Source organism: Diadema antillarum, unplaced genomic scaffold, assembly GCF_040938485.1.
Source record: "Diadema antillarum isolate AM-2024a unplaced genomic scaffold, OU_Dant_1.0 seq00000312_RagTag, whole genome shotgun sequence".
NCBI lineage: Eukaryota > Metazoa > Echinodermata > Echinoidea > Diadematoida > Diadematidae > Diadema > Diadema antillarum.
The window spans coordinates 373,287-391,271 of NW_027271332.1; the positions used below are offsets into that span (position 1 = coordinate 373,287).

The 17,985-nt window shown below is 39.4% G+C and overlaps 1 protein-coding gene across 1 annotated transcript in view; it reads right to left on the minus strand.

The window, feature by feature from the left end:
- LOC139730443 (rho guanine nucleotide exchange factor 3-like) overlaps window positions 1–14,168 on the minus strand; it is a 66,133-nt gene extending 51,965 nt beyond the window's left edge. The window contains exons 1-2 of the mRNA XM_071641282.1: window positions 14,151–14,168; window positions 13,466–13,567 (exon numbers count right to left, since the gene is read on the minus strand). Of these exons, the coding sequence (XP_071497383.1) occupies window positions 13,466–13,567; window positions 14,151–14,168 (120 nt within the window). The remainder of the gene's footprint in view (window positions 1–13,465; window positions 13,568–14,150) is intronic.
- Between the last annotated feature and the right edge of the window lie 3,817 nt (window positions 14,169–17,985).

The following is a 17,985-nucleotide window of genomic DNA, read 5'->3' on the forward strand; positions in this document are numbered from 1 at the left end:
TCCGTCAAGTTGTTGTCCCTCCTAGTTACCGCGGTGAGATCTTGAGGATTGCTCACGAGTTACCTGTTGGCGGCCATTTAGGCGTCAGAAAGACAAAGGATCGGATCATGAGGCATTTTTATTGGCCAGGGTTGAATGTGGATGTGGCTGAGTTTTGTAAGACTTGTCACACATGTCAGGTGGCTGGTAAACCACAGCATTCGGTGAAACCGGCGCCATTGATTCCGATACCTGCGTTTGAAGAACCATTCAGTCGAGTTTTAGTTGACTGTGTTGGACCATTGCCTAGGACAAGGTCAGGTCACAAGTACCTCTTGACAATCATGGATATGTCTACACGGTTTCCAGAGGCTATCCCATTGCGAAATATCACTGCTAAGACTGTGGTAGATGCTCTAGTGCAGTTTTTCACTAGGTATGGGTTGCCCAAGGAAGTGCAGTCTGACCAAGGGTCAAATTTCATGTCAGGCATATTTCAAGAGGTGATGTATCGTTTGGGTGTGAAGCAGCTGAAGTCGTCAGCTTATCATCCCCAGTCCCAAGGTGCGTTGGAGCGCTACCACCAGACCCTAAAGACAATGATTAGGGCGTTCTGTGAGGAGTATCCCTAGGGGCAGTGATTTTCCGTTTCAAAAAATTGCCTTTTCCGTTTCAGAAAATCATGAATTCCGTTTCAACATGGTGAAAAAACGGAAATTCCGTTTTCCCATATGAATTGTACATACAAAAAATGCAAATTCCGTTTACATGTATTTGCATGCAAAAATGAACAAAAATTAAATGATTGCTATTTGAAGTTTGTGTACCTGTGTAATCGTGTATACATTCATACATGTTATGCATAGTGTATACCTGATGATTTCCAACCTCTGTACATACCACACACCCATGAAGACAAATGAAATGAAACATCAGTATGACAATTTATTTATTTCGACTGTCAAAACATGCACAGGGCTGTCACTTAACTTTTTTCCTTGGTTGCCAGCCGGGCAACCTATAGAGTTTTTTAGGTTGCCAAATGGTGGTTTAACAAATAGGTTGCCACAGTGATAATGTTCGAAGAGTATTGCATAATGTGTAAATCTGCTAGGTTAATTATGGCGATGATAAAGAGGGCTGTTTACACTGCTGTTTACACGACTGTTTACACTGCTGTCTACAAATTAGAAAAAAATATACAAAGTAAAATAAGTCTCTGAGTCTCAGCTAGTGACTTTATGCTAGTCAAGTGTTTTTATTCCTTTGATTAGAAGCTGCAAACAGAATACATGATAATCAGTTTAATAAGCAGTGTTGATAAAAACTTCAGCACTAAAAGAACGATCAATCTACCTAAATCTTTCTTCAGTCAATACATTGTAATCCAGTTAATCATGCCGTGGGACAGTACATATTTGTGCATCACTATCAAAGCCTGGCCTGCAGTATCAACAACTATCATTATGAATGTCCTCTTTCTTGACTTGCTAGTCAAGTGACTTACAGTGTACTACTGTCTAGTCAAGTCTTTTTATTCCTTCAGAAGGTCTAAACAGATGAAAAATTTCAGCACTAAAGGAACAATCAATTCATCTTTCTTCAGTCAATAATCCAGACAAGAAACAAGCACTCATTTCACTCTGATCTTTCCCCATTCTGGCCTCGGTCCCCCCCCCCCCCCCCCACAAAAAAAAAAAAAAAACCGAGGAAAACACACACACATTGCAACACAACAAAAACCTCTCCCCTACACCTTCCCGATTTCCGTGTTTCTGTCAGGTGAAACGACATGTTCAAATACAAAAATAAAACAACAGTAGATATTGATTGAAACTCAACACCCATTCATGCCAGCCAGGCCAGGCTGCCATAAACTTCAAAGCACATTCCGACAGCTGGCTGGTTGGCAGAAGAATTTGCGCGCGCGTGTCAATTTCTCGACTGGAGAGAGGGCCTGGGAACAGCCCCTTTCCCTGTTCATCTCCAACACCCCAGACAGTTCATGACCTCCAAGAATGCGCCAGTACGCGCGGTTTCTTCTGTTGATTGGTCTCTCTCTCTCTCCACCCCACCCATGCCAGTCTGGCATGCATCGTGGGATTTTTCTTTTTTCTGCGTGAACTTGGAGTTCACTCTTCTCTCCTGAATCATGCATTGTGCGCTGTGCTCTACATACACACGACATAGCAGGCAGGCATAGCAAGTCACCACTCCACTCACCTGCTGACAGCTTACCGCGAGCAGAAAACAGTTAGACAGTTAGACAGTTTCTTCTGTTGCCGCTAGTTTTACTACCAAAATACTGGCTTTATCATCACACATTATTCGGCGAGACACACGTTGTGTTTTGGAATATAAATGGACTTTCTTCTATGGTTATGATTGTTGGTGTTGGATCAAACTGAGTAAGTGTTCAACAGTTATTGAAATCGTGACATCGCTAGATCTAACGCCGTTAGACATCGCTAGAACTTGCAACTAACACAACTTGGCTTAGAAACTCAGTTTCCGCAGTCTGTGAATATCGTGGACATGTAATAATGATTAATTCACAGCTTCTGTTGGATTTATTTTTACTTTTATGTGTTTTATTTTGTTAAAAAGTGATTTTCCGTGATTTTCCGTGTGGAATATTTTTTCCGTTTCAAAAGGCCGTTTCCGCGTTTTCCGTCCGTTTTCCGCGATCGCGGAAAATCACTGTCCCTATATCCCGAGGATTGGGATAAGGGCATCCCTTTCCTGCTGTTCGCAACGAGGGACTCCCCAAATGAGTCAACGGGTTTCAGCCCATTTGAGTTGGTGTACGGTCATGAAGTTAGGGGCCCACTGAAGCTCATCAAAGAGAAATTCATGACTGAGGATGATGAGGTCCACCTACTTGACTACGTGTCAAAGTTTCGTGAAAGGCTTTCAAAGGCTTGTGAGGTAGCTAGGGAACACTTGAAAGTGTCACAAGACTCTATGAAGAGAAAGGCAGACAAAAATGCCAAAGCCCGAACTTTCAACCCAGGTGACAAAGTTCTTGTACTGCTGCCCATACAAGGTGAACCACTGAAAGCCAAGTTCAGTGGCCCATACTATGTCAAAAAGAAACTCAATGATGTGAACTATGTGATCAGTACGCCAGACAGACGAAAAGATCAGAGGGTGTGTCATGTAAACATGCTGAAAGAGTACTATGAGAGAAAGGCTAGTCAGCCGGTAGGCGTAGCTCAGGTGGTAGTAGAAGAAGTAGATGAAGAGGGAGAAGCTCAAGATGAGAATGGAAGTGAGCCCTCTAGTGCCAGGTTGTCTAACTCAGAGATGTTAGGGAAAGTAGATGAGGCACTGAACTACCTACCTGAAAATCAGAGGAAAGATGTGACTAGTCTGTTACATGAGTACAAAGAACTGTGTAAAGACAAACCAGGCTGCACCCCTCTGGCTGTACATGATGTTGATGTAGGAGATGCTGACCCTATCAAACAAAACCCTTACAGGTTAAACCCGAGCAAACTGCAAAAAGTAAGGGAAGAGGTTCAATACATGCTAGACAATGACATAATAGAACCGAGTAAAAGCAGTTGGAGCTCCCCAATCGTCATGGTGCCCAAACCGGATGGGTCTCAAAGATTCTGTATAGATTACAGAAAGGTGAATGCCGTGACGAAAACAGACTCTTTCCCCATTCCCAGACTAGAAGACTGCATTGACAGGGTCGGAAATTCTGCATATGTCAGTAAAATAGACCTTCTAAAGGGGTACTGGCAAGTGCCCTTGACCGACAAAGCTAGAGAGATTTCTGCCTTTGCTACACCAGATGGCTTGTTCCAATGCAAAGTAATGCCATTCGGCATGAAAAATGCTCCAGCCACCTTCCAACGGCTGACAAACCAAATCATTGCCGGACTTGATCACTGTGTAGTATACATTGATGACATCCTAGTGTACAGTGACACGTGGGAGGAGCACATTACACACTTGCGGCAACTTTTTGATCGACTCAGGGAGGCCGGATTGGTGATTAATCTGGCAAAGAGTGAATTTGCAAAGGCCAAAGTGGTGTATCTCGGGCATGTAGTCGGTCAGGGACAGGGACAAGTATTGCCAAGAGAAGCCAAGGTAGAGGCTATACTAGGCTTTCCCATCCCCCAATCCAAGAAGGAGTTGCTCAGATTTCTGGGCATGGCTGGTTTCTACAGGAAATTTGTACCAAATTTCAGCACAGTAGTCACCCCCCTAACAAACCTGCTGAAGGGCAAGGCAAAGTACACCTGGACTGATGAGTGTCAAAGAGCCTTCGAGAAACTAAAAGCAGTCCTTGCTAATGAGCCTGTTTTGGCAGCTCCTGACTTCGCAAAGCCATTCAAGGTGGCAATAGATGCTAGCGATGTAGGAGTGGGAGCGGTTTTGCTCCAAGAAGATGAAGAAGGCACTGAACGGCCAGTTAGCTACTTCTCCAAAAAACTGAATGCATACCAGAAGAAGTACTCCACAATTGAGAAGGAGGCTCTGAGTCTCATCCTTGCCCTCCAGCAATACGAAGTGTACTTGACAAATAGCAAAGGGGAGGTCACAGTCTATACTGACCACAACCCCTTGGTCTTTTTAGACCGGTTCAAAATGAAGAACAACAGGTTGTTCAGATGGAGCATGATGACGCAGCCATATGCACTCAAAATCAAACATGTGGCAGGCAAGAACAATGTAATTGCCGACGCTCTGTCAAGAGTGTAACATGAAGAGAGTATCAAAGGTGAAAAGTTTTCACCGCATATCATTACCAGTGTATGTGTTTAGCATATTCAGTAATGTGTGCAAAACAGTTTGATATGATTGTATAAGCTCTGAGAATCCAAGCAATATTATTGTAAATGGTATCCATGAAAAGATAACATGGAATTAATACAGCTATCCAAAAGGCATGTGATAGTATGTGATTATTGTAGCTTGACTTGGATTTTACCTCACATTCATTGTGAATAATAATGAGAAATTGTGAAGGTAAAAGAAACCCTTGCTACGGCAAGGCTTTCTTTTTCCCATGGGGGATGGTGTCACAAATGTATACACTAGTAGTTATGTACATGTATGATGTACTGTATGCATGGTTGTTTTAATGTGTATGTACACAGGTGGACCAGATTAATGGAGAACATTCTATGTGGTATAGATATAGTACATACAGGCTGACCAGATCAGTGGAGAATTTTCTAGGTGGTATACAATGTAATTATACAGTACATGCATGTAAGAGGAAATACATTATAACTCACTCAATCTAGAATGATTTCACCCATTTCCAGAATTTTCTGGGAAGTGCTTACATATTTGGCTGAGTGAGGCACTGTCCCTGTAGCCCAATGTGATTGGTAGTTATTTTTGGCAATGATGTTTTGTACATAGATAGGCAGTGAGTCATCCAGGATTCCTGGAACTTGGACTAGCTAGTAGGTTGGAGAGAGTTATAGAATGTGCTAGAAGGGGGTGAATAGATAGTATATAAGCTAGAGAAATTCTGCAGTAGGCAGAGTACCCAACACCTCTGCTCTGAGAGTTACGTCACTTCTGGCTCTGAAGCGACTTGTTATAGTCAGTCCTGTGTTACCTGCTGACCTGCTATGTTTGTGGAGATAATGCCTGGGAGACATTTTGCCTGCAAAGAATTAATGTGCCTACATTGGAGATAGACTCCATATTTTTCTGTCAGTGGACATTGCTACGGAAAAGCTGTGACGGGCTGGATTCCTAGCTGGACAATATTAAGTGAATCATCATTCAACGCATCAACTGGACGTGGTCGTCACAACATTTGGACTCTGCAGGTTTCGCCGTGGACGTATATCGTGGATTTTACCCCGGATCTATACTGTGGACTATCGTAACCTGTACCTCTGGAGTTACGTCAGAGGAATCATTCATCGGTGCATCGCGGATCATTCGTTTGTGCATCGAGCATCGTATTTGGACATTTCCAGGGATATTGCGTGTAATGCGTACGTAAGTGATTCCATTACTGACTTATATTTGTTTCTATTGATCATTATTGTACTGATGTGAAACCGATTACCAGTCTGTACCTACAATATCACTGTTAATAAACCGCCTGAACATCAGTTGATTGTTTCTTTTGTGCGATCATTCTCGGAGTGATTTTGGTCGTAACAGTATTGTAAACCTCAAAAGTGAATACAAATCCAAATGAAAATAGGAGGTGATGCAAAGGACTGTGGGATATCAGGTCAGAGTTCACAGGCTATAATAAGCTCTATAAATAATGTCATCGTCCGAGCCATTTCTGCTAAGAATTATCCCGTAGATCGCCATTTGCAGCATCTGCGCGAACTACGAGATATCCTGTAGATCGGGGAATATGGGTTAAAACATTAATCATGTGAATATAAGAAAGATAATTCAGAAGGTGACAACACTGCTACATGGCGGATCCAGGAGGGGGTGCACCGCGTGCGCGCCCCCTTTATTTCTTTATTTTGCACTCCTCCCCGTTTCCGAAATTCCTGGATCTGCCCCTGAATACAGAGATAAACGAACAGTCTATATTCATAGGTATAATTTCAAAACACAAATTTGACACAGTTTTCATGTGCCAGTCATTTAGTTTTGGTTGCAGAAATCACAGAGTGGACACCAGTCCCTTATTGTTTCTAAGAATTTCTTATTGACAAATTATACTGAACATGCATCACCAATTTTCTTCAGAATAAAAGTGTACTAGTGCTAGTTTCAAGGACACTATTTCTTGTGTATTACTTTGTATAAGAACACAATCATATAAGATTATTTATTTAATCCCTTTTGCATTAAAGTCAGGAAATATTGAATGGTTGAAGAATAATCTCTCTCTCTCTCAAAAAAAAAAAAAAAAAATCTGAAATCTTACTGAAATAAACCACAAAACTTAGGTAAAAAAGAAATGACAAACCAAGCCCATGTCACTTGAGAATACTCTCCCTTCTTAAACTGAGAATAACAGCTGGATTAGTATTGTTTCCCCCTTCATCATAAAGAAGTTTCCAATCTTATCATTCTGAGGAAAGGTCTGAACTAGTGAATTGTATAGACCTACCTCTACAATATACCACCTTATGAAAAAGATATATTTTTCAGGATTGCAAAAGGGACACATGAACTTTAGTTGAGAAGACATTTACATGTATAACTACATTGTATGGCTTCACAAATTTGTTGTTTGAGTGTAAAAAAAAGTTTTTAATTACCCTCCCTTCCTTCTTAAGTACTATGAAAATTCTAATCCTGCCTTTTTTTTTAATTACCCTCCCTTCCTTCTTGAGGAAGAGATGATGATTCTAATCATGACTTTTTGGGGTTTGTTTATTTGTTTTTTGCTTCTTGCTTTTGACATTAACAGCATCTGGTGCCCTTTTCTCTCCTTGCATTTGACATCATATCCACTATGCTGCAGCATCTATGATCATGGCATAGACATGTGGTGATCTGTGACAGATCAATAAAATCAACAATAAAGCTATTTCTATTGTTGAAACACACAATCTTCTGGCCAGCTAAATACACAGCCAGTACACAAACACACACAATGTATTTCATATATCTGTCTATCTATCTCTTACCTCTCTCTCTCTAAATTGCAGATCTACATCATGAAATAGAGAAAATATCTGGAAAAAAACAAACCATAACCATACATCTGAGGCTGCGTTTATCTAACTTTAGAGAGAGAATCACGTTTCCAAACGTGTTTTGAACGGTGTTTGCAAACGAGGTTTGAAACGCGATTCTCGGGGTGCCGCATTCATCTAACCATCATACAATTGCGATTCGAGTGTTGTCACTGAGCAGCTACTTTGTGCTGTTCGACCCAGGAAGTAAAGGTCAACTGCAACCACCAAACCTGCCTCATCAGTCACACACAAATAATGGGCAGAGAGCACAACCGGAAACAGCTGGGATTTGACCTTGAGATATAAACGCGTTTCAAAACGGCATTGCGCTTATCTACTCATAGAACGGCGATCGTGGTCTCAAATGTGTTTCAAAACACCCTTTGAAAGGCGTTTCAAAACGGCGTTCCTAAACGCGTTTGAAAACACGGTTGCGTTTATCTAACCCCTGAAAATGCCTCAAACGCGTTTAGGATCGTGATTCTGCCTCAGAAAATTTTTAGATAAATGCAGCCTAACACAAAGTTTATATAAAATATTGGGCAGTTCAATAATTACAAATATTACATTTCACAACATTACATTTTAATTGACACAAGTTACAATGACAGTAGACATACACACGGGCAAAGTACATTGTATGTTTCTAGGTGTATTTCATGCTTGGCTAAGTCCACAGACTAAATCTAAAGTGTAGATCTTATGTCAACCATTGTCAATTACTTTTCTTAATTTGCAACACTGATTTATATGCATTGTTTCATTTTCGTGTTGCTGTATTGTTCAACTCTATGATGAAAAAAAAAATATATATATTTTTGTTTTCATTTGCAAACTTGGCACTTGTGGCTCCTCATTCTTGTGAAATGTGAACTTTCTTGTCCCTGGTATGGGATACAAAGGTCATTTGCATGCATTCAAGCATGAAGACTTGATTGTGAATACATATCTTGCAGGAAATATGCATGCTGCCGAGTATCTCCAATGGACGGATGACAGACATGCAAGTGAACATCTATTTGAAAAGAATATTTTTGCAGATCTTGAAGATACATAATAACATGTGTATATCAGTCAAAGTGGGTCCCTTTTCCTTATTTTTTCTTTTTGTGCCTATCAACTTCTCTCCCCTCAATTCTTTTTTTTTTTACCTGCTTTTGTTCTTATGGTCACAATTTCGGACTTTTTTTGCATCAATCATATCACGGTGCACTCTAAATCAACTAAAAAGATCCTCAGACTGACGCATGTTCAAAGTTTTCTGACACACTTGCTTGAATAGTGAGAAGAGAACAAACTGAGCAGCATTGTTTTGTTACTAAAATGTACTATAGGGCAAGAGAACCATTTCCATCTTTAAATTGTCTCTTTTATTTTGTCGTCCGTCACACTACGGGTGTTTACGATGCCCCCGTGAAAAACAAGACTACCTGTGACGTGAGTGGTTCAAGAGAGACTGGAAAATATTTGTGTTGTGCAAACCTGTGCACATCAGCACTGCAAGGTGGAGGGACAGGACATTTGTGAAGGATCCTCATTGTAAAATGGATGTTTTCATTTTTGCAGGTCTACCAGTTATTGCCATCACTTTCACTGTTTGTGACAATGCATCACAAAACCAACAAAAAGTCACACTCCTTGATTTTATCAGGACTCAAAAAAAAAGGGGGTACAGATTAGCCTATTCAATCTTGAGTTTTTCATATTTTCTGAAAGAGCTATTCCTGTACATTATTCATTACTTTTGGATCATAATATGAATGGGAAAGTGTGTTTTCAGCAGTTTTCTTTACCACTTTTTTTTTTTAAAATTTGAGAGAGAGAATTGTGATCGGGTATGTCTCAGAGGCCCCTTTTCATTTCTTGAAAATCTTTTGCATAATCTTCACTTTCAATTCTAATAACTTTTGAAAGGACAATGCTAATTCTTTGAAAGTTGTCGATAATCCTGAACAGAATGTGTTGGTAGAGCATGCTCAATTTCAGCTTAATCCAATAATCCTGTCATTGGTCTTGCTCCAGTGGTTTACATCCTGTTTTTTGTCCCATTCATCGCACAGCTAGCACAGCTTGGTAAACATTAAAGTGCTTGAATAGACCCTTTTACTTCAGAGCCTCTTTTCTCACTTCACACTTTATTCTAGAGTATGTGCCTTTTCCCAAATATTTGGTTAGGAGAGTCCGTTCAAATCAAATCATACATCAGGCCCATTTACACTTGCTTGGAAAAATCGTGATTTTTCTAAAATCGCGACATTTGGGTGTAAGTTGCTAAGCAACTACACCCAAACGCCCTCGAAACATCGCCAGAAAAATCGCCAGCCGGAGTGAGATTTTTTGAAACTTCGCGAAGTTTGAGGCGAAGTTAGCGAGTGTAAACCCAAGCCGCAGAAATATCGCGATTTTTCATCACGTGACTTTCGGTATCGGATTGCACCGGGAGTGAATACGCGCGCTCCCCTCTTTGGAACGTGTAGAGAGTACGTCTGTCACTGGCCAGAGTACTACACACACGGTATAGACAGCTGTGTACAGGTCTAAACGGCCGATCCTCGATCGGCTCGTGGTCTCTCACCTCCCTCTCCCTGATGAAACTAGTACGTGAAAACTACTACATAGCAAACTTGAAGTTCTCCAACCACGTATCATCACCCCATGACGAGTTAACAAAATTATGTTCTCCCAGAAAATGCGTTGATTCAGATTGTGGGAGTGCCCGTACTGCTCTCGATATACATTGTTTGTGGAATACAGGAGTACGTAACAACTGTGAGTTCTTGCTGTCGCCTGATAAAATACCAGTCCTAACTTCCAAGTCCTACTTCTCATTTTCGTCATATCGGCAAAATTTCATGATCCTCCTGAATGCTGCTGTAGATGAAGTTTTACACACCTACTATGTATGTGATCTAATATAGCAAGCTCTATAGTTTTACCGTAAGTAAACAGTCGCGAGAAGCACAAATTTATGTGTGCATTGTACTGATAAAAAGCCCTGCTCAACATTCCAACCAGCTGGCTGTGATCAAAATATGTGTATACTGTATACTGCACTGCAGTGAAAACGAACAGAATAGCGTGCGCTTCCACTCAGCTGCCGTGTTGAAAAGAGGTAAATTACGCATGCGCACTACCGACCAAAAAATCGCGATGTTTCGTGTGAAGCTCAAACTTCGCATGCTTTTGCGCAAGTGTAAACGGTGGACCAAAATATCGCGATTTTAAAAATCGCGATGTTAGTAAGTGTAAATGCGGCTATCCTTTTAAAGCCGAGAGTCTGCTCTTTCAGAATCTGCCCCTAAACTAAAAATCCATGTCTGGTGACTTTTTGTTGGTTTTGTGATGCAGGGTCACATACAACATGTCACACTCTTCACTGTACACATCCTCCTCAGACTGGTGAATAGCAAATATGTGTTAGGAGTAAAAGTCTTGACTTCATACTATCTATTTAATGCCCTGGCGTATCTGATGTGAAGGCAAGGATGCTAAAAATGCTCCTTGTGTACACAGCTTGCCAACCAATACAGTATATAGTGACGCAAACTGCCTCATCAGCAATGCACAGGAGTGCACAATACGACCATTAAATGTTTTGAATACGTCACACTGTTTTCACTTTCTATTTGTTAACCGCTACAATGTAGTACATGTATGTGAATCATTATGCAATTATCTTTCAACACTTTGTTATGATGCAGGAAAACTGCATGTGTAGGCCTATAGTAGCAGTAATCACATGGCCTTATTTATCTAGGGTAGCTTCTTTAGATTTGGCTTTAAAAGAGGATATCCTGTCCTTCATTGGTTCCTGAGGAGCAAAATAATAATAATAATAATAATAATAATGATAAAGAAATAAATCCACATTGTATTGTCACATCACACAGCTGCTGGAGATATTTGCAAAGATTCCCTGGCCCTAATGGACCACTGCCTCTACACATGAATTAATGGCCGAACAATGACTTTTATTGGCAATGAAGCAATCACTTACTGGATTTGTGAGATAGTAACCCTGAGGAAGTGTGCAAACTTTAGCTGTGATCACCAGAAATATCCTGTTATTTGAAGGCATGTACTTCAGCATTTAATCTCAAAAGTCAAATGTTTGTAAACAGTGGTGAGTTGTGTGTAATTGGGAAGTCATGCCTTGTCTGAATGTACGCGGATACATGTATCATGCATGGGTACTGTAAAGCAAGATCTGTTCACCACAGCATAAAATTGAATTGGAGTCGACGGCCTTTTTTGCGGCATTAGATTTTTGCGATTTGCCATTAGAATCTAACGCATTATAGTGTAGACAAGACATCATTCCCTTTTGTAGATCATGTAAAAATGTGATTTATATAGTGATGTCACTTACTGCTTTTGTCAAACAGAGAGGGACACGTGTGACTTGATTGATAACAAGGTGGCTCACCTTGAAATATCGTAGCAGCCACAGGCTTTTTTCAGTAATGACCACAAAATGAGGCTACAGCCAAAGGCAGTGTAGAGACATCTCACGTTTGGTAATTAATCTTCAGTTTGGCACCGTTACCGACCTGACTCGAGATGATCATCAAAAGCGTAGAACTTTATGCTCTTCTCCCTCTTGCAGGGTGTTCAGATGCAAAGAATTTATACTGAAACAGTATAGCTATACCAGAACGGTATAGCTAGACAATGAATTTATACATCTGAACGCTGACTAATGAAACAATGTATAAGGAAATGACAGTCAGAGCATCGTTTTAGTGTATGCAATGATCAGAGATTCCCCAGTGTGGTGTGAGATTTTTCTGGCTTATGGCACAGTTGCCTGGAAACTTTCACCATAGAGTCACAATCTTTTTTCTTTTTTTTTAAATGTTGCAGCATTTCTAGCATCATGAGCTTTCACTTTTATTTCTGCATAACTGGCTCTTCTGTAGAGGATGATGTTTTGAATGTAAGGTCGTCACCTAGATCTGCTAATGAGTGAATAATGGAACACTTTTGAGCACAGAATAAGTGAGATGGCAACTTTTAGTTTGCCTGTCAACCTTTACTTCACCCCTCAACCTTTTCTTGCAAGTACCCAGTAGGATAGGCCTATGTTCAGTTTTTCCTTGACTGTATGATATATTTTTGCATTGCTTGCACAGCTGCATGCGTAAGATAGCTCGTCGGATATGTGGAAATTCTGAACAAACGAAGCTAGTGTCAAGTATGCTTGCTGGAGGTAGTTTTGATCAACTCATGCTGGGACGATAATGCTTCTTGATATAAATAGTCATTCCTCAAACATCCTCTACTGATTTCTGCCGGCCGTATCACCCCTTTTCATGATTCCTATTAACACAGGCTGCGTTTATCATCTTTCCTCAGTTTGAAACGGCTCTCCATATCCACTATCAAAAGTCGTTTCCAAAGTCCTTTGCAAACGCCTTCCAAAATGAGCTGCATTTATGAACTCATCGCCAACACGAAAACTGGCCTTGTCACCTTGCAGCTGCATTTGTGCTGCTATATACAGTGTGTGCAGTACAGCTTTGCGTTTATCTCGCTTCTACAAATACGGTTTTGGCTGAAACCTGTTTCGGAAAGCACAAATTTGTGGTTTTCACAAAGGCTTTCTGAACCCCATCAATCAGATCAGCTTTGTGTTTTCATCTCAAAAAGAAAAGAAAAAAAAATCCCTGAAAACTGTTGGGGAAACAAGTTTCTGCCAAAAAAAAAAAAAGTTGACAAAACTATCCATACACTCTTACCTGCTGCTGTCAATAATAATTGCAAAAGAATTGCCAGGAAAGGATAATAGAACTTCACTGCGAAAATTCAAGACTATATGAAATTTCTCCTTGGAGTGGACATACCTGGAGAGCTTGCCCGACCTTCTTGACCGAAGATACAGGTGACAAGAGATTGGCAAATGATGAAACCTTGACCAGTGACCTGTTGCGCTTGTATCCAGTCCCCTGGAAAAGACAGAGGAAAGATTCAAACAATTATCTATGGTTAACGTTTCCTTAAAAACAACGACAAATAACTGTATGGGGAATCCATTAACTTCAATGTCGTTGTTTTGCATCAATCTACATGTATCTTGTAATTACACTTGCAAAACGGGTTTGAATATTATGTGACTTTGAAAACCCATTGTAATGGATTCACAGCTGTTTTGGTAAAGAGAGAGAGAGAGAGAAGACTAGTTTATTTCTTATGCCATTTATTAATTCAAACAATTCTGCTCAGAGCTGTTTGAATTGAAATTCTATGAACGAGGAAAAGCCAGGTATGAACTGAAGGAAAGGTTTGGATGCTGCATTAAAAGAAATCACAGCAAATTCATTAACATTTAAATTACCACTGGTGGCAAAAACATTAACAAACAAGCAACCATCTGAATCACCTGCTGATATTGCATGCACAGATAGATTTTCCCTTTTTTTTTTTTCCTCTCTCTTAAACCATGTGAAAACAGAACAGTAAAACAAATAGGAGCAGCATTTGAGTTGCGTCAGATGGTTTTATACATCAACTGACATCATTGTGTCTTACTTGATTATCCTGGGACATTATTATAGAGGCAGAGTCAAAGAATAAACATATATGTAATAAATGAGGCACCCAAGCGCTGTGAACAAAATCCACTTTCTACTCTGCTTCTTTGAGTAAAACATGTGTATCTGCCTATGAAATTTCAGCCAAGACAGAGAGAGAGAGAGAGAAAAAAAAAAGTGTTCATCAATATGGTTCTGTATTAAAAGAAATACATGAAGCAAAATTGTACTGCTTCATTAGGACTGTTCCAACACACCCGCAATAAGCAGGTTTTACAAATATATTCAATTCAATAATGTGACACACACAAAAAAAACATAAACTATTGTGATCTACATTGTAACGTACAGATAAAAAGAATCAATAGAAATGATTTTGCGAACAATCTTTAATGAAAAGTACTCCTACTGTATATGCATTCTCAACTTGTTACTGACATAACTTGTTACTTTACATCCATTCTCGACTTGTTACTGACAAAATGCTAATATTTCCCTTGCTTTCTGGAAGAGGCAGTCAAATGCTCTTTCATGTTGCTAGAAAAATTAAGATCATGCTGATTTGTCTGTATACTTTCTTTATTTCTTTGACCAGCAATTGCACTGTGACATCACAAACTGTTGTAGTCTTCCCATAATCACCACTTCATCAGGTAAATTAACAGATGCTCCCTTGACAAATAAAAATGGTAAAGTGGAACATGGAAGTTCAAATTGGGGAGCAAAACAAAGTACTCTATGTATGACTGGTTGTCAGTCGGTCAATGGTTGCTATCCTCATAAACCTCAAAATGATTGTCCTAGTCATAGACAATGTGTCATTCCATATCTGGTATGTAAATTGTTTGTATTTTAACATCTTTTCAAATGATATTTTGTTGTTGTTGTTTTCAAGGTGTTTTTCCTGTTTACCCTGCTCTACATGCTATAAAAGTATTTAAAGGACAAGTCCACCTTCATATACATGTGGATTGACTGAATGCAACAATATTATTAGAACACATCAGTGAAAGTTTGGGAAAAATCAGACAATCCGTTCAAAAGTTATGAATCTTTAAAGTATCTGCAAAGTCACTGCTGGATGAGAAGACTACTACAGTGTATGATGTCATGTGCGTGCAACAACATAAAGAAAATTAAAAGAGAATTTCACAAAACTTCACTTTTTGAATAAAGTACGCGTTTCTTCAACTTGTTACTGACATATGTTAAGGGTGATATTATTCCCCCTGCCTTCTGAAAGAGAGAAGTTAAGTGTTCTTTTGTTATGCTAGAAAAGTGAAAATATGTTGAATTTATTTTTTTATTCTTTCTTTATATCGTTGTATGCATTGTGACATCACAAGCTATAGTAGGTTTCTCAGCCAGCCTTGAGTGAAAAAAACTTCAAAAATGCATAACGTTTGAACAGATTGTCCGATTTTCCTCAAACTCTCACTGATGTGTTCTACTAATATTGCTGCATTCATTTAGCCCACATGTTTATGAAGGTGAACTTGTCCTTTAACTAAGTATTGCTTAGGTATTTAGCAATTACTGATAGGGTATTTGCAAACTACATAGAGAAACCTCACAACACTGAACTCTAATCTGTAATAACATGATACAACATGCAATTCCTGTATAATATATCACAAAAAAAAATGTCTCTTTTGGAACACTTTTTCATATTGCATAGCAACAATGGGTATCCTAAACATTTTTGATTTCCTTCTGGGATTAAAACCGTCTTGTCACTGAATATGCATGGCATCTTGAGTGATTTTGAATTTGTCTGACGCTAGAACAAGCTTGTGTAGCTTTAATAATGGAATTCTGCCAGCAATGGCACTGTTATCAGTGATGATAACAGATCAACAAAAAAGAAAAAAAAGAAAAGAAAAAAGGAAATGATGTCTATCGAGAAGGAATAATAATAGGTAAAAAAACAAGGGAAATAATGTCTATCAAGAAGGGATCTACTCCCCAAGGAATACATGGACTTCAGAATGGAAGGGAAAAAAGAGGGTTCAATGTCCATGGCACTACCCTTCAGCAGGCCCTTGCGCCGCTTTAGGAGGAAGTGGTGGTTGGGAAGGTTCAAGTACAGAGCTATTCTGAATCGTCCTTTTTCAATAGTGAATGAAAAAACAAAACAACAACAAAAGAGGCTATGAAAACAAATGCCTTACTTTGCGGGAAAACAATCGCGTCAGAGTTACTTTCATTCACGGCATTACTATTCCAGCGTTCAGCTAATGTCTCTACCTGGCAGAGATGTCTAGACGTGTCGAAAGTGTGAATATGAAGCATGAAAGAGGTGATATATTCAATTATCAGTTTGTATTATGTAACCACAAGTAATATGCAATTCTTCACCCCGTCAAGTTACTATCAGAGTGTTCAGACACACAAAAAAATTATATCCAAACTGTAGAAAGTGGATTTATGCGTCTGAATTTAACACTAACAAAATGTTGTGTAACAAAATGAGAGTCAGAGCATCATTTTGATCTAGAACTTGATAATAGATACCTTTCATTGCGTGTCTCAACATACAGGCTTAACATGAGCCTCGTCTTGTTTTAAATTATTTTTGTGCTAAAAAAATAGATGATTTTGACACAGCTCACAGACTGAAATCTGCAAATCAAGAAAGCAGTGGTTTATACAGCTTGCAGGTCACAGTGATCACATTTGCAGGACTTAAAATTCTGTGTTGAACACAGGCCAACGAGTGTCAAACCCAGGAGCCAAGCCAATGTGAAAACATATAATAGTAATGTTGCCACACATCTGAAAGGGGCACAAAGATGATTGGCTCCTAATTGGCAATTATTGAATATCAGAAATGGACCAAACAGGCTTGCGTGACCACAGTTCACGCACTGGAATAACTAATTTTCTTCAATAACGTCAATGATACAAAAAATAACTTTGTTTATCACCTACACAGTGATATTCTTAGAACATGAAGAGTAATAGTTGAATCACTTTGGACAAGGGTTTCATGTTTTTGTCATGATTTCACAAAAATCCTGTCACATAATGATGCAAAAAAAGAAAAAAATCTGGGAGGGATAAAAAAACAACAACTTTTGTTAAAAACAGACCAAAAGCCACATTTAGCCATGGGAATAATCAATCTTTGGATCGATATGCAAAGATCAATTTTATTTGCCCTATACACTCAGCAAAAACAAAATGATAATAATAATAATTCGGCATATGAAGCACGAACCTGAGCACCTGAGGGCACAGGCCTAGTGTGGAGAGCTATGCGGAGTGATGTCACAGCTAAACCTGCTCGGGCAAAATTTGGGGAGATTTTTTTGACAGTTTGTCCTACCATGAAAATCATCCTTCCCTGCTGGTATGAAACCATAGTGGTGTGTATACACTTGGTGCCAGCATATTTTGTATGCCTTGAGAGGGCAGATAACCAAGGGAATTTACAATCTATCAATGCCCATATGCTGCAACTTACATCAGTATGTATTTTGATTCTGTGACACTGCTTGGAAATCATTGTAGGGGTGTCTTTGCTCACTATTAACAAGAGGTATTATGACACTAGTAAGCTGGAAGTGACATTCTTTCACAGAAACAATGCAAGAGCACTTGCAAAGTTTGTGACATATATCTCCAAATACAATTCTCTCATCTGAAGAGAGGCTTTCCCAGATTACTGGAAACCTACGTGTAGATTGAGCTGACATTACTTAGGCAGCATCATGCACAGTAAATCTTAAAGGGATGTACAGTATTGGTGGAGATGAGAATTGGGCTTTTAACTTTTTTTTGCAAGATACCAAGAAAACACTTATGAAATAGTTCAGAGCATGCCATTTTAA